Source organism: Haliotis rubra, unplaced genomic scaffold (genome assembly GCF_003918875.1).
Source record: "Haliotis rubra isolate DU_JTF1 unplaced genomic scaffold, ASM391887v1 Scf687, whole genome shotgun sequence".
NCBI lineage: Eukaryota > Metazoa > Mollusca > Gastropoda > Lepetellida > Haliotidae > Haliotis > Haliotis rubra.
Window position 1 is genome coordinate 404,145 of NW_025767398.1, and position 22,896 is coordinate 427,040.

The 22,896-nt window shown below is 39.6% G+C and overlaps 1 protein-coding gene and 1 long non-coding RNA gene across 2 annotated transcripts; one reads left to right on the top strand and one right to left on the bottom strand.

Annotated features, from left to right (window-relative positions):
* Window positions 1-3,691: 3,691 nt before the first annotated feature.
* LOC124258217 lies at window positions 3,692-5,578 on the top strand. The gene is made up of 2 exons (XM_046692280.1): window positions 3,692-3,929; window positions 4,265-5,578. The coding sequence occupies exons 1-2, from the start codon at window positions 3,692-3,694 to the stop codon at window positions 4,918-4,920; spliced, it is 894 nt and encodes a 297-aa protein (XP_046548236.1). The 3' UTR covers window positions 4,921-5,578.
* Window positions 5,579-6,283: 705 nt separating this feature from the next.
* On the bottom strand, window positions 6,284-8,485 carry LOC124258208. Its single transcript, XR_006893539.1, has 2 exons — window positions 8,371-8,485; window positions 6,284-7,056 (listed from the first exon to the last, which is right to left on the bottom strand). It is a non-coding gene; the product is annotated as an uncharacterized LOC124258208 (long non-coding RNA).
* Between the last annotated feature and the right edge of the window lie 14,411 nt (window positions 8,486-22,896).

The window sequence follows — 22,896 nt, forward strand, 5'->3', positions numbered from 1 at the left end:
GATAATGATATATTGAATACAGGGATTGGGATGGAGACCTTTGACAATTTCAGGATTATTAGCCATTTTCTGAATTTAGAATGAATTGTATCAATAGTAAACTTCAAAATTTTAATGGGTCATTTTTATTCTAATGTGCAAAATGGACCCTGTCTTTCCCAATGCCTGGAATAAATATCAGTTCTTGTAACATTATATATTTCTTTTATAAATATATGAACTTTCCCATTTATGGTGACGTTTTTATTCACACAAGAAGTCATAGTGTCACAAATCAATCAACAGCTGGACAAAATAACCTTGTTGGCATGGTTACAATTATATCGGTTACTACAGTCAGATATTCAAAACAAAAATGTGAAAACCCTCAGCCATATGAATATTCATCATGAAACAATTATTTATCAAATTATGTAAACATTATTTTAGCGGTGATATATGAAACCTGGTTGTTGGACAATATTTATTACACTTTGTACTAGATGTCTAGGAGTGAGTGAACTATGTACTATGATCTAAAGTACATGAGTGTTATTTAGTTCTTGGTTATGCAGGGGTCAGGTTCTGCTATAATGTAAGCAAAATATGAAGCAGCACACAGCACCTTCAAGTCACAATTGGCAAAAATGGAAGATCAAATACACTCAAAATATGGAGTAATCACTCAAAGACATTTCCTGTATTGTAAAATATACTGATCAACACATGGGGAAACTAAAGTGCATATATACTATGTCATGACAGTAGATTCTGCAGACACTGGCTGATAGCAGCATGAGTATGATTACTTGTCATGTAATATAGTGTTTTTCACCCCATTTTTAGTAACTTATATATTCCAAATATTCTGCCAATGAGGCCAAGGTTGGTAACTGGCATTCCATATTTTCCACTATACAGTTAGACCAATATGTTTTAAATAATGGAAAAGAATAATGTGTACTGGTTATTGTGCTATGAACCAGTGTTGTAATCTTACAGCAAATAAAAGCAAAGAATTTCATATTTCAACAAAATTCCATGTCATGTAGAATCACATGCCTATGCCATTGCTTAAGTTTAACTTTTCATTGGTAAGCATGTTTTTTTATGGAAACTGGAGTAGTAGGGTTACCTAGTGGTTAAACTGTTGACACTTGTCACACTGAAGGCCCAGGTTTGATTCCCCACGTGTGCAAAGTGTGAAGCCCATTGCTGCTCTCCCCAGCATGATGTTGCTGGAATATTGCTAAAAGCGGTGTAAAACCCAACTCTCTCACTTGGAAACCTTTGCTATATACACTGAAAATCTAATCTCCTACATCCATTGTTGTAAAATTACTGTCAAATCAGTATCATGGCTAAAAGCAGAAATCTTCCAAACCATTTAATTTGTGCTTGCTTTATCCACACTTAAAACACAATAAACAAGTTTTAGATCTATTCTGCAATTTTATTCCAAAGACATAATTACTCATAACATATCAAACATTCTTTGCATTTCCCAGATGCTAAACCTGAAAAAATACTGTAACAGTATCATCTGGAATACAAATGTTCTTTCATGGTCACTCATCTAAATTCTCACTGAATTATCTGAGAGTCCCAAGATGTCACAAGACTTTCCACAACACCTTGCTGGTTACAAGCATTTCCTGTTCCAGCAAGTGTCCAAAGGATGATGTGTAGGGCTTTAATATGTTTTATAACTGTATATACAACACTTCAATGACTTGCTGTTTCTTCATTTGCAATGTATATTGCTTGACCACCAGATGTTAAAAGAAATCTGTTTCAGTTTGTGTTGCTCTTGATGTCAATGGTAATTGTGGTGATAAAGAAATCTATTCCTCCTTTCTCTTCTTAAAGATGTGCATCTGTTCCAACTGAAAAAAATACATAACACACATGAGACCAAGTATGATATACTTAATAAAATATAAACAGTTCCTTACAATGTTGACATCAAGATATTATTGATAAATTAAGCATGTGGATGTTATGTTTAACTGAACATGCTGCACCATAACCAAATGCTAAATGAGGTTGTAATAACATATTAATCAAGCTCATATTACAGAATACATTTGAGAGAGACACCTATTCAGAGCTATTGGTATGAATCTAAGTGTGGATATAATCATCATTGTTTACGCGCTATTAAATTATTATTTAATTCATTACATTTATTTTTTTAGAATTACACCTGGATTTTCATTGCACATTAAGTTATCTTCTGGATAATTCCAACTGCAACATACTTTATTTATTAACACAGCTTTTTGGGTACACATGCATTATACCGGATACCTGCCTGCCACTGTAAGATATCAAATGCAATCAAACGATCCACCAATCTGCACACATGTCAACTTCACCCTTACTGTGCGTGCCATGCTTAAAAAATACCAGCCTTTAAATGAAAACAAAGAAGTCCATGTAACAAACTTACCTCGACTAATGAATGGGCCAGCCTGAAGACGACGCTGTGACAACTCTGCATCTGTTTGGCAAATATTCACGTGCTATTCATGCAACATTGCCATAGTGCTTTAGCAGTCCATAGTCTGTTACATGGCATAGGTTTCTGATTCACACAGCCAGTGTGGAGTATGATTATCCACGGCATACCCCATGTAACAGTGTTATCGCCATTGCCGAAAAACGTTGTTTGTCACCGGAAGTACTAAACAACGTAATCTCTCGCGAAGTGCCGTGACCTACTTACGGGCCCTATTGGGTCATGAATCCCAAACGAGGCTGAGTGAGCAAGCACGTCAACATGGCGACAGACGTGTATGACGTTTTGTTGTTTCGGGATACAGGTGGGTGAAACAATGCCCAACACTGCAGCGTATACAAATGTCAGTCTAACAGCCGCTATCCGAAGATCCCCCTGTATGTTCCACCACTTTCCCAAAGACAAACACTTGAGGAAAACATGGCTTGTGAAAATTCGTCGGGACGAGAGTCCCTTTTTCAACGTATGTCACTCAGCATAACGAAAATTGAATTTACTGAATAATATTCTGTTAGCAATTTATTTTTGTGGTAATATTCCAATATCTGTATTTGCTCAGAATATTAGAAACTATTACGAATACTATTGAAGAGTAGGGGGTCTGCGAGTATCAACCGTCCTATTTCGAGGGGTGGATACAGCTTTTTGAGAAATGGGGGTGCACACTTCATTTTCATGAGAGTTTCAGTGGTCATTTAATACGCTTTCAGGACAAAAAGGGAGTGGGTGGATGGGGGTGCGCACCTCTGACTCCCCCCCGCCCATCTGGATTCGCCTACGCATTTCCGATCACTTTTCACTCGTGGAGTGTTTTCAAAATTCCAAAGCTCTACCTATACCATTCCATCACTTTGGTAAATAGTCTAAATTCTGCAAAGTGATCGAAAATAGGACAGTTACCATAATTACCCTTTACACTTCAACTACCAAATAGATCGATAGATAGATACGATAAGTAATTACATCTATTTTTCAAATCATTATGCAAAATGTTAATGATTTGATCTAAAAAAAGGAAAGTCTCATTATGTCTCTGGCATTTTTAAGCATTTTTGTTTGTTCGAAGATGTTTGAACTCCCATATCAGATTGTTAATCTACATTTATTTTTTTCATATAGGTCAGTAAGTCCTCAGTAGTCTGCAGCAAGCATTTTGAAGCAACAGACTATAAATGGACACCTGTGAAGCGAATGTTGAAGTCAGGAGTCATTCCATCAAAGTTTTATTGGTTCAAGGAAGTAAAGAGACGATCAGGACTTGCTATAAACAGACAACAGTTGGAGACACACATACCAGAGACAGCAGACAATGCTATAGAGGATCCAATGGAGGTGGAATCTGATGCTGATTGTGTTGAAACTTCAGATGACACAAAACAACTTGAGGATGACAAAGTCAGTGAACTACAGGACATGTTGAAGAGATGTAGTGAGGAAAATGAGAAACTTCAAGCAGAAAACAAATTGTTCAGAGAAAAATTGCACATTAGTCGTTTTGGCATCAATCGTTTCTCATATGATGACTGAAAAATAAGGTTTTATACAGGATTTATCTCATATCAGGTTTTAATTGCTTTCTTCAATTGGACCCAGCCAACAGCATCAAACATGAAAGTATGTACTATCTGCAGGCTAGTGAGAACACATCTCTTGCTGGGAGGAAACGGAACATGCTATTGATAGATGAACTATTCATGTTTCTGTGTCGTATGAGGTTGGGACTGCTAGAAGAAGATTTATCCCATAGGTTTGACTGTACTGTGTAAACAGTGAGTCGTAAAATTCTAACATGGCTGAATTACTTGTACTTTGTTTTGGGAAGCATTCCACTGTGGCTTTCAAGGCAACAAATAGACTATCTGACGCCTGAAGATTTCAAGCCGAAGTATTCTTCAACCCGAGTTGTCTTGGACTGTACAGAAATCACATGTCAAGTCCCTTCATCAATGGTATTGAATAGCCAAGCGTATTCAAATAACAAGGACAGAACACCTTTCAAATCTCTGATTGGCGTAGCCCCACATGGTGCAATGACTTTCTTATCCCCCTTATACACAGGATGCATGTCAGACAATGAAATTGTGAAATTATGTGGTATTAGGGATTCACTTGAGGAAGGAGACAGTGTCATGGCAGATAAAGGTTTTCAACTTGGAAGATATTTTGCAGAGAAGAACATCGGTCTCAACATGCCGCTATTTTTCTCAACAAGTAATAATGGACAATTCACACCTGAACAGGTGGAACTGAATGAGGAAATTGCTAGTCTGCGTGTGCATGTGGAACGGTTCAACAGACGTGTGAAGGAAAATCACATATTTGACAATGATATACCAATGTCAATGGTTGGTTCTATGATTCAATTGTGGTCAGTTGCATGTATTCTTGCCAATTTTCAGGGACCATTAATAGCAAAATGAGATATTGCATGCTCTGGTCATTCCGGATATTCCAGACTTAAAAATACATGCCATTTTGATAGTCAACAAATGTAATAATGTTATATTTGGGATAACACTATCTGCAAGAGTACCGATTCTAATACGAGTTCCTCCTGAGATTCGAACCCACATTCTCAGAGTCAGGCACTAATCGCCAGCACTGAGTGTCCCCGACACCTTATCCACAGTCAATGGCAGTCATTCAGTGCCGACAGTTACGCCTGACTCTGAGGGTGTGGGTTCGAATCCCAGAAGGGACTTGTACTAGAATCGGTACTCTTGCAGATAGTGTAATCTGAAATATAAGTTATAACATTGTTATATTCCAGACTTATTAATAAATGACATTGGAAATATCTCTTGCAAAGTGTCCTTAAATGTCTGCATAATTTTGATATATCCCTCATGTCAACAGCTTTCCCCAGAATGTCCCCTTATCTCTGATTATAATTTCACAACCAGAACAAATGCACATGCTATGAAATTGACCAATTAGAGATAAAGGTGCATTCTGAGCAATGCTATCGACCTAAGTCTGATCACTTTACATCTTAGAAAGAATTCTGTAAAACTCATCATGAGGGGTTTAAGAGAACCAAGTCAAAATATTGCAAGTGACATATATACTGGACAAAATAATTTAGGGATATTGGTATTTTCATGATTGATATTTTATCAGTGTGTCAATTACAAATTCAGGTTAAAAGACTTTCAACTATGTTCAAGATCTTCAAGTTCAACACTAGAAAAATGAATCCAGTGAAACCTGCCAACATCAATCAGGAAGTAGTGATTGCACGTTGAATCAAACGCTCTAAGTCGACATGGGTATGAGCAGTCCAATCAAGGTCCCTTAATCCAATACACTCCTCTAGGCCTGCAAATGCTATATTAATTTTAAAAGTAATAATTGAAAAAGAAGTGGTCTGTTTTATCTTTGCCATTCTTCAGCATCAAAAAGGATTGTTTCCAGATGATAGTCATTTTCACACCAAACAAAGAAATCACACCACTCTAGTCCTGTGACTCCAAGTTGAGTTTGCACTTGGGTGTAATATGGATGGTTATGATTAAGTTGAAGACGATCCCCCACTCTCTTCAGGTATGATACTTCAAGAACAGATGTGACACATGGACATTTGACTTCGAGAATGCCAATAGCAGGCTGGCGATTTGGTATATAAACTTTCCGATCTGGTGTAGCGGCGATCCAATAAGCCCAGGGGCTTATGACAATGCCAACAGGATAAATGTTTGCTCCATCAAGTACCTGAATGTTTCTATCAATAGCAACTGGTACATTTGCTAGTCCTGTTGCCATGGCCTGTGTTGTCTTGTTTTATTCCGCAGATCTTCATCTAGTCTTTCATAGTTGTCTCTTCTGGTAAGTACACTGCGCATCTTTGAAGCACCAAGACGATCTTTCTTAAGTTTACACCAAAGACTACAGTCACTCTGTAGCCTGGTTTCTTCCTCAAATGTATGTATTTCTTCAACAGTGCACTTCAAACACTCCAATTTCAACTGCTTTTCTTTTGTCAGTGGAAACATAACCATATTGTTTTCAATCTTGTTGGATACTGGTAATGGTGGATACTTCAAATTGTCAAAAATGGAAATGTTATAGTGGGGATTCAATAGCACAGCTATAACAGACCCCTTCTGAAATTTACCAAAAGAAGTTTCAACCATTGGGACAGACCCACTCACACGTAGCTCTAAGGCTGGGATAATCATTGATGATGGTGAAACTTTACCCAGTGATGCATAGAGTTCAGCATGATCTGGCACATCAGTCCTGAGAGGGTTGTATAATGTTGATTTCACCTGCCTTTTAGGTGCTTCCATGGGGTTGTGCTTTTTGCTGTATCCAACAGCCACAACGTCATGCACTTCCACTCCAGTTATTTTCTCCCTTATAGGTTTATGCCATGTCTGTGGCTCAGATGTTTTCACAGGATCTGTTGGAATCACCTTGTTTCCCAGTTTCTTTAAGTGACCGATGTCATATAGTAGGGCTCCAATATGGCAACAACCTTTCCCTTCACCTTTGGGACAGTCACACTTTGCATCTTCAACATAACCACAAGCCACACCAATAAAACTCAGTGTCACCTGCAACAAACACGATGAAAGACAATATTTACAAAATGTACATATCAGCAGTTATTATAAATTTGCATTTTAATTCACATTGGAAATAAATGCTGGGATGAAGCTAACTCTGAAAAACATATGTTACTGTATATCTTTAATGTTAAACAGAAGTGTTTTGTTTATTAAAGTAAAGAATCTTCACAAAAACACCAAATCTTAAGGAAGTCAACATAGAATCAGCATGAACGAATGAAAATTAACTTATATAGTGCCTTATTTCTAGACATGTTGCTGTGACTAGTGTGAGCTGCTCAGTGATGCTCAACAAAGACAAACTATATTATATTAATATACATTCAAAAAATTACAGATTATTCACATCAAAGCATTTCCAAGAAAAGTAAAAGTGTTAACTGTAATGCTTGCAAACAAAGTTTAAAAGGAGATTGTTCATGTTATCAGCATTTCTTTTAATAAGGTCAATCAATATATCAATGGTATATAATTTGAATTTTAGGCTGACAAACATGAACTGGCTCCTTTAATTATAATATAATGAGAACACATCTTGGCATGATCAAAAATAAAAAGTGATAAACTGAAAAAAGGTTCTTAATTAGTCAATGAATAAGCGTAACTCAACATGAACGCTTTCAAGACATGCCATTTTTCATTTACCCATATGGAATATACTTTATTTCTCTGTGAAGCATAGCACTGGGCTGACAATCTACACCCTGTACTTGTTTTTTTTTTGAACTGACCTCATATATCAATGATGTGGCACTAATGTCTATTTTTCAGTATTTATTAACATCTGATTCTGAACAATCTCTACCGTACCAGCTGCACACACGTTGCCATGGCATGAGATCAATTTCCACGTAACTACCAAGAAAAGAAACAAATTACAATGATAATTATATTAGATCCATAATATTTATTAATACCATTATTAGATCCACATAATATTTATTAAATATAATTTATGTGTACATTATCATCAAAATAGTCTGACTGGATAAGACCGAAGGTAGATAATATAACATCAGTAATTCCCACAGTAATTCTGAGATATGTATAATTTTATCATGTACACACGTTGAGGAAACCTACCAAACCTGATTTTATATCCCGATCGGCCGACAATTCGGGATATTTCAATATATGCAACACTTGGATTTAAATAAGTAAAATTTATATTTTTTTCCCGATCGCAGGGGAATATATAATGAAATAGCCCGAACGGGGTATGATATCCCATTCGGTAGGTTTCCCTCACCTGATACATGCGGCATGATGCGATATGTTTACCAGCAGCTGTTTACTTACTTTGTCTGTTTCTCAAGTATTTCTCGTGGAAATAATTGTATGCTTTTTGCATGTGACTCTTTCCTGATGCCTTGGATCTTGACTGCAGGTAATTATCAACCAAATCTTGAGTAAGAAGACCGTGTGGCAGGGGAGACAAATCCCTCTGTCTGTAGAATACCGCTGACGACACCATGTTTCTCGCCGGGGATTCCTTTCTCGTGCTCACTCAACCTCGTTTTGGATATTTATGCTATTTTTAGCCACCTAATTTAAGAAAGGCCTATGTACTGGAACCATCCAGCCTGATGTGACACAAATATCACATGTATTCATGCATAACAGCAAACAATAAGACACCCACAACAGGGGCCTCTTTGGGGTTCAAACACAGAATGGACGAAATATGGACAAAATGGCCGAAAATGTCTCTTTAAAGGTGGTTTGGAGACTGCGGGCCTTTGGTAATAGGGCGTCCAAACTTGAGGAACATGTACTGGAACCATTCAGCCAGATGTGGCACAAATATCACATGTATTCATGCATTACACCAAACAATAAGACACCCACAACAAGGGGCCTGTTGTAGATCATGTCCTGGTACCACCCTACCTGATGTGGCACAAATATGACATGTATCCATGCATTACAGCAAACAATAAGACACCCACAACAAGGGGCCTGTTGTAGATCATGTCCTGGTACCACCCTACCTGATGTGACACAAATATCACATGTATTCATGCATTACAGCAAACAATAAGACACCCACAACAGGGGGCCTGTTGTAGATCATGTCCTGGTACCACCCTACCTGATGTGACACAAATATCCCATGTATTCATGCATTACATGTATTCATGCATTACACACAAACAATAAGACACCCACAACAACAGGGGCCTGTTGTAGATCATGTCCTGGTACCACCCTACCTGATGTGCACACAAATATCACATGTATTCATGCATTACAGCAAACAATAAGACACCCACAACAAGGGGCCTGTTGTAGATCATGTCCTGGTACCATCCTACCTGATGTGACACAAATATCACATGTATTCATGCATTACACCAAACAATAAGACACCCACAACAACAAGGGGCCTGTTGTAGATCATGTCCTGGTACCACCCTACCTGATGTGGCACAAATATCACATGTATTCATGCATTACAGCAAACAATAAGACACCCACAACAAACAGGGGCCTGTTGTAGATCATGTCCTGGTACCACCCTACCTGATGTGACACAAATATCACATGTATTCATGCATTACAGCAAACAATAAGACACCCACAACAAGGGGCCTGTTGTAGATCATGTCCTGGTACCACCCTACCTGATGTGGCACAAATATCACATGTATTCATGCATTACACCAAACAATAAGACAATAGATCATGACACCCACAACAAATATCCCATGGCCTGTTGTAGATCATGTCCTGGTACCACCCTACCTGATGTGACACAAATATCACATGTATTCATGCATTACAGCAAACAATAAGACACCCACAACAAGGGGCCTGTTGTAGATCATGTCCTGGTACCACCCTACCTGATGTGACACAAATATCACATGTATTCATGCATTACACCAAACAATAAGACACCCACAACAAGGGGCCTGTTGTAGATCATGTCCTGGTAGCATCCCACCTGATGTGACACAAATATCACATGTATTCATGCATTACAGCAAACAATAAGACACCCACAACAGGGGGCCTGTTGTAGATCATGTCCTGGTACCACCCTACCTGATGTGACACAAATATCACATGTATTCATGCATTACAGCAAACAATAAGACACCCACAACAAGGGGCCTGTTGTAGATCATGTCCTGGTACCACCCTACCTGATGTGGCACAAATATCACATGTATTCATGCATTACAGCAAACAATAAGACACCCACAACAAGGGGCCTGTTGTAGATCATGTCCTGGTACCATCCTACCTGATGTGGCACAAATATCACATGTATTCATGCATTACACCAAACAATAAGACACCCACAACAAGGGGCCTGTTGTAGATCATGTCCTGGTACCACCCTACCTGATGTGGCACAAATATCACATGTATTCATGCATTACACAACCAAACAATAAGACACCCACAACAAAACAATAAGGGGGCCTGTTGTAGATCATGTCCTGGTACCACCCTACCTGATGTGACACAAATATCACATGTATTCATGCATTACAGCAAACAATAAGACACCCACAACAAGGGGCCTGTTGTAGAGGGGCCTGTTGTAGATCATGTCCTGGTACCACCTACCTGATGTGACACAAATATCACATGTATTCATGCATTACACAAACAATAAGACACCCACAACAAAGGGGCCTGTTGTAGATCATGTCCTGGTACCATCCTACCTGATGTGACACAAATATCACATGTATTCATGCATTACAGCAAACAATAAGACACCCACAACAAGGGGCCTGTTGTAGATCATGTCCTGGTACCACCCTACCTGATGTGACACAAATATCACATGTATTCATGCATTACACTAAAAAATAAGACACCCACAACAAGGGGCCTGTTGTAGATCATGTCCTGGTACCACCCTACCTGATGTGATCACATGTATTCATGCATTACAGCAAACAATAAGACACCCACAACAAAGGGGCCTGTTGTAGATCATGTCCTGGTACCATGTATATCATGTATTCATGCATTACAGCAAACAATAAGACACCCACAACAAGGGGCCTGTTGTAGATCATGTCCTGGTACCACCCTACCTGATGTGACACAAATATCACATGTATTCATGCATTACACCAAACAATAAGACACCCACAACAAAGGGTCCTGTTGTAGATCATGTCCTGGTACCACCCTGCCAAGGGGCCTGATGTGACACAAATATCACATGTATTCATGCATTACAGCAAACAATAAGACACCCACAACAAGGGGCCTGTTGTAGATCATGTCCTGGTACCACCCTACCTGATGTGACACAAATATCACATGTATTCATGCATTACAGCAAACAATAAGACACCCACAACAAGGGGCCTGTTGTAGATCATGTCCTGGTACCACCCTACCTGATGTGACACAAATATCACATGTATTCATGCATTACAGCAAACAATAAGACACCCACAACAAGGGGCCTGTTGTAGATCATGTCCTGGTACCACCCTACCAGATGTGACACAAATATCACATGTATTCATGCATTACAGCAAACAATAAGACATTGACTGATTTCTGTTCTTGTTGGGTTTGGTATTTCTGGAACTGAGGGTTATAATTTGATGAGGAGGAGTGGTTTGCCAAAGTTTCACCAAGTTTGTTTGCAATTTCAGATTAATTTGTTAAGAGGGAGTCACCATCTTTCAGATGGCGAACTCCGGATTTTGACCCTTTGCCCTTCATCTTTTGAATCATGTTCCACACCTTGGACATGGGTGTGCGGGAGTTGATTTTAGACACATATTTCCTCCATGACCGGCGTTTAGTTTGTTTGAAGCACTACACAAAGATTACACATACAAGGAAGTCTCAGATGGCCCAGTTTGAAGCCAAAAACTCGGTTTCTGTCACCTCGTCATTTTATTTATCTCCATCAAAGTGCAATCATATCGGTAATTGAATGTAGACTCGACAAATCAGTGGTTGGTAGTGTGAGTGAGGAAGGGAGTTAAGGATTCTATATTCAGCAAGGTTTATATTAGGTTTATATCTATGATACCCTGTTGTCATTAGGTAGCTTTGTATCTCCATCCAAGTGCACTAATATATCGGCTTTGACAAACCAGTCTTTGATAGAATGAGTGAGTGTGTGAGTGAGCTGTCCGCTAAATAAGGGGTCTGTCTTCAGTAAGATTTAAGTATTTGATATAATGAGTGAGTGAGTGAGTGACTGACGGCTTGAGGGAGCTGTCCACTTGGTGGGATATCTTTCCTCAGAAAGGCTATCTATTACAAATGCCTATTACACAATACCCTGTAGTTAGTACATAGCTTTGTATCTCCTTTAAATGGCAATAATATAGGCTTTGACAAACCAGCCTTTGATAGAGTGAATGAATGAGTGTGTGAGTGAGTGAGTGAATGAATCAGTGAGTGAGTGAGTGAGCTGTACGCTAGGGGCCTGTCTTCAGTAAGATTTAAGTCTTATATTGAATGGCATGTTGTCAGTCACCTTTTATCTACACCAAGGGGTAGCAGTAGCACGATCCTTTGTAATTAAATTTAGCTTCGACAAACCAGTGCTGATAGTGTGAGTGGTTGAGTGAGTGATTGAGCTGTCCGTTAAATAAGGGGTCTGTCTTCAGTAAGATTTATGTCTTGTATGAGATGCCATGTTGTCTTTAGCTTTGACAAACCAGGGGTTGATATTGTGAGTGGGCGAGTGAGTTGTCCACTCATTAAAGGCTCTATCGTCAGTAACACTTATGTTTTATCTATCATATTCTGTAAACAGTAAGCGTCTTGTATTGACAGAATAAAAAAGTAACAATATCGGGACGCTCCTTCAAAAAATCAGTCATCTACAAATCAGTGTAAGAGTGAATGAGTGAGTGAGTGAGTGAGTCCATTGTCATAGAACATCCAAACTTAAGAAACATGTGCTGGTACCATCCAGCCAGAAGTGGAACAAATATCAGATGTATTCATGCATTACAACAAACGCTAAGACACCTATACCGGGGTGTCTGTTTCGTGTTCAAACATAGCATGGACAAAATATGGACAAAATGACCGAAAATGTCTTTTTACAAATTGTTTGGAGAGTGCGGGCTCGTTGTTACAGAGTTTGCAAACTTGTGGAACATGTCCTGGTACCACCTGGTATGACCCCACCTGATGTGGCACAAATATCACAAGCATTCATGCATTACAGCACGCGCAGAGACACCCACAACAGGGGGCCTATTTGGGGTTCAAACACAGAATGGACAAAATATGGACAAAATGGCCGAAAATGTCTCTTTACAGATTGTTTGGAGAGTGCGGACCCGTTGTTAAAGAGCATCCGACTTGAGGTATATGTGCTGCTGGTACATCAGATGTGTTCATATATTACAGCAAACGCTAATCCCCTTCACTTTGAAGTTGAGTAAATACATTTTGTTGTGTTTTAACTTGTAAATATTGGATGTTTACTTATTCGTATAGGTATAAGACCAGAACGCTCTAAATTTCCCACTACAACAAAGATTACACATACAAGGAAGTCTCGGATAGCATCATCTATTTATTGCTTATCAGTTTGATTTGTCAGAATAACAAAACGTATTACCGCCTCACATAATGGCCCAGTTTGAAGCCAAGCGGAGTTATCGCCCTTTCTTTGAGCTTGTCCATACACGTCGTTGTCTTCTTTTGAGAACTTTGTAAAAACTCGGTTTCGTTCACCTCGTCAATTTATTTATCTCCGTCAAAGTGCAATGATATTAGTAATTGAATGTAGCCTCGACAAACCAGGGGTTGATATTGTGAGTGAGGGAGGGAGTTGTACACTTCTTAAGGATTCTATATTCAGGAAGATTTATATTTTTTCTATGATACCCTGTTGTCAGTAAGTAGCTCTGTATCTCCATCCAATTGCAGAAATACTGGCTTTGACAAACCAGTCTTTGATAGAGTGAGTGAGTGGGAACAACTATGTCATGGTGAGTTACACTGGAAATGAGACTGTGAGGTACAGGACATGGGAACAACTATGTCATGGTGAGTTACACTGGAAATGAGTTTGTGAGGTACAGGACATGGGAACAACTATGTCATGGTGAGTTACACTGGAAAAGAGATTGTGAGGTACAGGACATGGGAACAACTATGTCATGGTGAGTTACACTGGAAATGAGACTGTGAGGTACAGGACATGGGAACAACTAGGTCATGGTGAGTTACACTGGAAATGAGACTGTGAGGTACAGGACATGGGAACAACTATGTCATGGTGAGTTACACTGGAAATGAGTTTGTGAGGTACAGGACATGGGAACAACTATGTCATGGTGAGTTACAAATGAGACTGTGAGGTACAGGACATGGGAACAACTATGTCATGGTGAGTTGTGAGGTACAGGACATGGGAACAACTATGTTATGGTGAGTTACACTGGAAATGAGACTGTGAGGTACAGGACATGGGAACAACTATGTCATGGTGAGTTACAACTATGTCATGGTGAGTTACACTGGATGAGACTGTGAGGTACAGGACATGGGAACAACTATGTCATGGTGAGTTACAAGTGAGTTTGTGAGGTACAGGACATGGGAACAACTATGTGAAATGAGACTGTGAGGTACAGGACATGGGAACAACTATGTCATGGTGAGTTACACTGGAAATGAGACTGTGAGGTACAGGACATGAGGGAACAACTATGTCATGGTGAGTTACACTGGAAATGAGACTGTGAGGTACAGAAATGAGATTGTGAGGTGAGGTACAGGACATGGGAACAACTATGTTATGGTGAGTTACACTGACATGGGAACAACTATGTCATGGTGAGTTACACTGGACTGAGACTGTGAACATGAGTTTCATGTGAGTTACAGGACAGGACATAGGAACAACTATGTCATGGTGAGTTACACTGGAAATGAGACTGTGAGGTACAGGACATGGGAACAACTATGTCATGGTGAGTTACACTGGAAATGAGACTGTGGAGGTACAGGACATGGGAACAACTATGTCATGGTGAGTTACACTGGAAATGAGACTGTGAGGTACAGGACATGGGAACAACTATGTCATGGTGAGTTACACTGGAAAACTGAGACTGTGAGTTACACTGGAAATACAGGACATGGGAACAACTATGTCATGGTGAGTTACACTGGAAATGAGACTGTAGGTACAGGACACAGGACATGTCATGGTGAACAACTATGTCATGGTGAGTTACACTGGAAATGAGACTGTGAGGTACAGGACATAGGAACAACTATGTCATGGTGAGTTAAACAGAACACTACAAGATTCTGCATCTTTGTAAATTACTAAATTCTGTTCAGTTTGTAGAAATACCCCAGTTGGGATCTTTCCAGTAAAGTTACAGCTTAATGGCCTTTGTCATAATCTCAGTAGAAAAGGTAGCAGCCCCAGAAACACTTGGTTTTAGAAAGTAAAATAAATCATAACTTATACATGTCATATGGCAAAAATCATATGACAATCTGACTTAGTCACTAGTCTGAGACCAAGCTCAGTAGAAATGGGCACAAGATGACATTGACAATATGTCAGCCATGTTCAAAGAGGGGTCACATAATCCCGTGATCATGATACAATCAAAGGAGCTGCCAAAGGTTTTGGGTTTTTTTGATTGACAAAAACAAATGCTAAAAGCCGTTCCCTTATTCGAACGTTGTATTATAAACTACTATAGTAATGTGGTCAAATAAACTGAAACACATTTCAAAACTGAATGATTAGCAGCATGTTGGTCCTACAGTGAGGCTTGCACCAAGTTCAGTTCTTCAGTTCTGACTAACCAGTAACAGGGAAAGCAAGTAACAGATATAAAACAGGTTCCCACAGGTTCATTCTATCAACTTATGGTGTCTGTGTATTCATTTGGCAGCAGGGTTAAATGGAAGTGCAGACAATTGGTAGACACTGCACATATCGAATCATAAGAATATGGTCACCTCATTTGCAGTGAAGATTTAATGTAGGTTTGGCTACTTGAAACTAGCAATGATTTTCAACATCCATGCTAAATGTAAATTGACAACTCACTGAACATATTTTAAATGAGAATGCATTACCAATTCATTACAACACCACTTGGAACCAAAGGCTCAAGCCTCGTTCAGGCATCGTTACCCAACGGCGGATCAAGAGCGGAGGTGCGCATCCCCCCACCCCCACCGCTTATGAGCGGCTTGTTCCCCGACAAATATTTCCCAGAGGAGCATTTCCCCCTAACCTTTGGACTTGATCATTTATGTGCAGCCCCTACCCCAGAATCCTCGATCCGTCCTTTGTTACCCATCATCACACAATGCTTACTTTATGTTTGTTTTTTGAGAAGGTTGACGCGTCACGTTTTAAAGACTAATTTGCACATTATTTTTTGTACGAAAAAGTCAATAAACGGGAAACTATCTGCGCGAACACCACCACGCTCCTGAGGCTTCCTATCGTGTCAGCTGTGTGTGAAACATTCTGACTCACTCCAAAAGTGTGCATGTCAGAAAAACGTATGTTGAAATGTTGAAACACCTCTTGAAATTAGGCCAAGTTCACATTTATATTACATGTAAGGGTTCAGAATACTTTTTCACTAAGCGGGCAGTTTATTTTTTGTTTCATTTTGTCGGGTTTTGGGTTTGTTTGTTTGTTATTAATAAATTTTGTACTCATTAAAAATGTGATACCAGTTATCTGTAGTCCACATTTCACATACCTGGTATCACACATTTATCAATCAGAAGAAGGAAGACGATTGAGAACCATCTACATGTTGTAACACGTCAAATTTTGACAGATATCTAAAGTCAAAGCACCACCTCTACCCGTGAAGATCCGGCTTACAATTGGTTTTCAGTGACCCATGCCTGTCGTAAGAGGCTACAAACGGGACCGGGTGGTCAGGCTCGTGGACTTGGCTAACACATGTCATCGTATCCCAACTGTGTAGATCAATGCCCATGATGTTGATCGCTGGATTGTGTGGTCCAGACTCCATTAATTACAGACCGCCGCCAAAAGGCTGGAATATTGCTGAGTGCGGCATTACACTACAACTAATTAACCAGTCAACCAGTCAACCTCCCATCTATATTTAACTCTTTCAACACCAGTCAACCAGAGGCATTTAGTGCCATGACACCGAGTTCCCAGAGACTCTGAGGTCACAGATGAAGCCTATGTTTATGAAGGAAATTATAAGCTTGTAAAACGTTATTGCTACTACATCCCATACACCATTTAAAAGATCTAATCCTACTGTTGATAAATATGACGTTTATTTGTATAATATTATTCAAATAATACAACTACAACTTAAATAAAATTATTTTTGAATGAAAATGCAAGCTTACATTTATAACCTCCAGATAAACCACGAAAGAAGCAAAAAGTACGGCGATTTTTTTCCATTTGTGACATGTCATAACATGTCCGTGCCTTTTTCTTTCATATTTTCATTTTTACGTAATCAGAAAATAATTATAAAAAGATTTCTTAAATAATATGTATGGTCGCCTATTTCCCGATATTTGTGGCTTTCCGCTCGGTAACATGACATAACAACGGAAAATACCTCCGTTTTCGAAGCTTCGTATGAAAAACATGGGAGGCGAATCGTTTGATGTCGGGTATCGTTCGAAAGCTCTGAACATCAACAACATCACTGAACCCTTGCCGAGAGTATTTTCACAGTTGTAAGAAGCGATTTTATTGGATAAAAATTGGTTTCTAATGACGCTTGACTTCAGGGGCGATTTCTGGTGTCCCCGCCGTGATATTGCTGGAATATTGCTAAAAGCGGCGTTAAACTAAACTCAGTCAGTCGCTTCAGTCTGCTATAAGGGTCGTGTTTGGTCAAAATCAGACACGTGACATGAGGCAGCCAATCATATTACAGCAATGGATGCCGTCATCGTAAACGAAAACTTTTAGATTTAGACTAAAGGTTTGGTTAAAAAAACGCTATTTTGAACATATTAAGCAAGAAATCGCTACCTATACGTAAATTATGGAACTTATTGGACGTATCGTGCTAGGTTATGACCTGTGACAAAAATGCTTCATATACATATTGAGTGAAGATTGAGGCGGGCGAGAGCCGAGATGTCAGTTGTCAGTGACTTGACTTACATTACATGATCGCACAAAACGATGGAAATGGTAATTTTATATGTACGTTTGACAACTTTTATGAATGTTGTTGTTGATTTTATTCATTAGTTTATTCAATTTATTTACTGAATTCCTCGAAACATCGTTACTTTGCTCTTTGACAACGTTATTGTGGACCCGCTGCCGAAGCATGTGCCCGAGAATCGTTGTTTTCAGTAACATTTCGAAAAATAGTTTATAATTTTTATTCTGCTGATAATATATGATAAATTGAAATTTAATAAGTGTTTTCAGACATTGTGAAATGTGATAGATTTAATATATGAATCATAAGTCAGGTAGGTTGCTAAAATTATGACTGATTTTGACGTGACTACTGCCTGGCCGCTTAAGCGGCCTCCGGTGTCTGGGGACTCATAACGTTGTGGCCGCTTAAGCGGCCTGCGGTGTTGAATGGGTTAATAGCCGTGAATTCGAAACTTACCACTTCTATCAAAGAAAACGTTATACAAAGTGCTGGATTTGTCACAGACGGTAACAACTCGGCCCATTTAGATCACCGCGTGATGAAGACCTAATAATTCACCATTACTTCTGTATACGTAGTGTCAAGCCCACACTACATGGCGTGTATTTACACTCAGAAATCACTCGGGACGGTAATGTTGTAAATCCATAGTCATTTAAATCCTGGTATCAGTCACGTAGTCTGTCATACGGACCCTGATACAAATATATCCAGTAAAGCCCATCAAGTCTAGAATATGTGACAAGTCTAGATGTCCACAGTTTTTGAAAAAGAAGAAAGTCTCCGGTCTCCTCCGGTCAACTTTTTTTTTCTGATTTCTAAAATATGTTCATTTCAGAGACTAGTTGTTAATCAATCAATGACGAAGGTCCACAGTATTGGATATTGTTGATAGGCTGCATTGCCACGATAATGACGTAACAGCCGACATTCAAGAAGGTGTCCAGTCCGTATACATCAATCTGTAACACATAAATACAGCCGCCCACATTCGTATATCATTAACATCATTTAGAAACAACCTCGTCTCTATTATGACCAAATTGCTGGTTTAGAAACAAGGAAATTCATGAATTATTCAACCACAAAGGTCCTTGTTTAAAGAAATGCCTGGTGAAACGTTAACTATACTGAGTCAAAAAAGAAACTTCACAAAATGTAATTTGAAAAATAATGAATAATTTTTCTATGATGATACATCTATGTATCCGATATGGGATCCCTCTCTTTCGACTCTAGAAAAACGTTAGCAAAACCAACTCAAACCCATCCATTCGTCATGCAAATGACGTTAGTGCCAAATCAGGTTTTGCACGTGCAGTCGATCACGTGATCTTCGCATCGACGTTTTCTTCATATGCACGTGTTTGCATTGGCCTCAAGAATTGAAAAAACACTTTTAAACCACAGTTCTAACGGTACTTAAATGCCACGATTGTCAAATGTGCAACGTGAACGTGCCGTTGGCATGTTGCAAGCGGTAAGATCAGTTTAAATATGGACGTTGCAAGAGCAATGGGATGCAGGGCTCGTACTGTGTATGACTTGCGAGCTCGTCTACAACAAACTGGCACCATTTCTGATCGCCCAAGGTCGGGTCGTCCACGTGTGACGTCACGAGCAGAAGACCGTCAAATCGTCCTACGTGACAGATTTCTGCAGGCTACACGAACCAGGGCTGAGATGTTTAGAATTCGACTGTCCTCACAGACCATTCGAAATCGGTTGCGGGCTGCCAATCTCCATTCTCGACGTCCATATCGTGGGCCAATATTTTCGCCGTTTCATCAACGTCAACGTCTGCTGTGGGCCCAACGTCACCTCCGATGGACCCAGAGAGACTGGAATCGTGTCGTCTTTAGCCATGAATCCAGGTTTACCCTCAGATTCGCGGACGGCAGGCACAGAGTCTGGAGACGACGTCGTGAACGGTATGCCCAATGTTTTGTACAGGAAGTCGACAGATTCGGGGGCGGAAGTTGCATGGTGTGGGGTGCTTTCTGTGGGAACAACCGTTCCCGACTTCTGGTTATCCGTGGAAACCTCACAGCTGCTGCTTACCGCGACCAGGTGCTCACCCCTGAACTCGTTACTTTCATGGCAGCTCATGGCCCAGGTCTACAGTTCCAGCATGATAATGCTCGGCCGCATACCGCGATGTTGACATGAAATGTCCTTCAAAACGCTGGAATCAACGTCATGGACTGGCCATCGAGGTCCCCTGACCTTAATCCAATAGAGCACGTTTGGGATGCACTTGGGAGAAGGCTTCGTGGTCTTAGGAACCAACCTCAGAATTTGCAGGAACTTGGCACTGCCTTGCAAGTGCAATGGCGCAGAATCCCCAAGTGTTCACAAGCATCAGGCAGTCGATAAGGAGACGGTGTTTGGCAGTGGTGAATGCGCGGGGCGGCCATACACGATATTGAACTGAGAAATTTCGCATTTTTATTCTTGTGACTTGACATTCTGTATACCCATGTTTTGGAACGGCGGTGTAGCCTAATGGAACTGATTATGGCACTGTCAGTGTATCGAGTACATCACACAGATCTCAGCAATGACATAATAACAATTTCAGCATCTTACCATCTCTTGTTCTTTTATAGTGCCCTGAAGAAAGAATGTGAAGTTTCTGTTTTGACTCAGTATATTTACGATGTCAAATTTGTTAGTTTAGGACCAACTACTGTTGTCTGGTTATTAAACTAAAAAGAGAGAAATTGTTCCTAAAACCCCATTACAACATAATTATGTTTCATTCGATTGAAAAAATGACGAAAAACATATACTGTTGCACTAAATGTTTCTTTTAGTATTAATGCCCAGATGTTCACGTAAAATATATATTAGGACTTATAGTTGAAGCTAAAAACAAAATCTCCAACAAAATCACAGGAACTCCATCTTAAAAGCCAGCCTGTTCCTAGACTGTCTCACAGTCCCTGAACCACATTATTTTCCCTACTGCCTGACCCTCCCTGCAATGCTTAAGCTCTAAATGAAGCAAGTCTTTCACCGCCGTCGCAAAAAAACCATAAAACAAACCACGGTGTAATGTTTTCAGTAATACCTTTACATTTGACATTCGACTTGTATTTAAAAGGCATCCTGGGGGTAATATCATTCAAACTATTTGAATGGCATCCAGGGGGTTAATATCATCAACACTATTTGAACGGCATCCAGGTGATTAATATTATCAACACTATTTGAACGGCATCCAGGGGGTTAATATCATCAACACTGTTTGAACGGCATCCAGGCAGTTAATATCATCAACACTATTTGAACGGCATCCATGGGGTTAATATCATCAACACTATTTGAACGGCATCCAGGGGATTAATATCATTCACACTATTCGAACGTCATCCAGGGGGTTAATATCATCAACACTATTTGAACGGCATCCTCCGGTTAATATCACCAACACTATTTGAACGGCATCCAGGGAGTTAATATCATCAACACTATTTGAAAGGCATCCAGGGAGTTAATATCATCAACACTATTTGAACGTCATCCAGGTGGCTAATATCATTCAAACTATTTGAACGACATCCAGGGTGTTAATATCATCAACACTATTTGAACGGCATCCAGGGGGCTAATATCATTCAAACTATTTGAACGACATCCAGGGGGTTTATATCATCAACGCTATTTGAACTGCATGCAGGGGGTTAATATCATCAACACTATTTCAACCGCATCCCGGAGGGTTAATATCATCAACACTATTTGAACGGTATCCAGAGGTTTAATATCATCAACTCTATTTGAATAGCTTCCATCGGGTTAATATCATTCACACTATTTGAACGGTATCCAGGGGGTTAATATCAAAAACACTATTTGAACGGCATCCAGGGGGTTAATATCATCAACACTATTTGAACGTCATCCATTGGGCTAATATCATTCAAACTATTTCAACGACATCCAGGGGGTTAATATCATCAACGCTATTTGAACTGCATGCAGGGGGTTAATATCATCAACACTATTTCAACCGCATCCCGGAGGGTTAATATCATCAACACTATTTGAACGGCATCCATGGGGTTAATATCATCATCACTATTTGAACGTCATCCAGGGGGCTAATATCATCAACACTATTTGAACGACATCCAGGGGGTTAATATCATCAACGCTATTTGAACTGCATGCAGGGGGTTAATATCATCAACACTATTTGAATGGCTTCCATGGCGTTAATATCATTCACACTACTTGAATGGCATCCATGGGGTTAATATCAAAAACACTATTTGAACGACATCCAGGGGGTTAATATCATCAACACTATTTGAACAGTATCCAGTGGGTTAATATCATGAACACTATTAGAACGGCATCCAGGGGGTTAAGATCATTCAAAATTTGAACGTCATCCAGGGAGTTAAATCATCAAGGCTATTTGAACGGCACCCAGAGGGTTAATATCATCAGCATTATGTGAACGGCATCCAGGGGGCTAATATCATCAACACTATTTGAACGGCATCCAGGGGGTTAATATCATCAACACTATTATAACCGCATCTTGGGGGTTAATATCATCAACACTATTTGAACGGCATCCAGGGGGTTAATATCATTAACACTATTTGAACGGCATCCATGGGGTTAATATCATCAACACTATTTGAACGTCATCCAGCGGATTAAGATCATTCAAAATTTG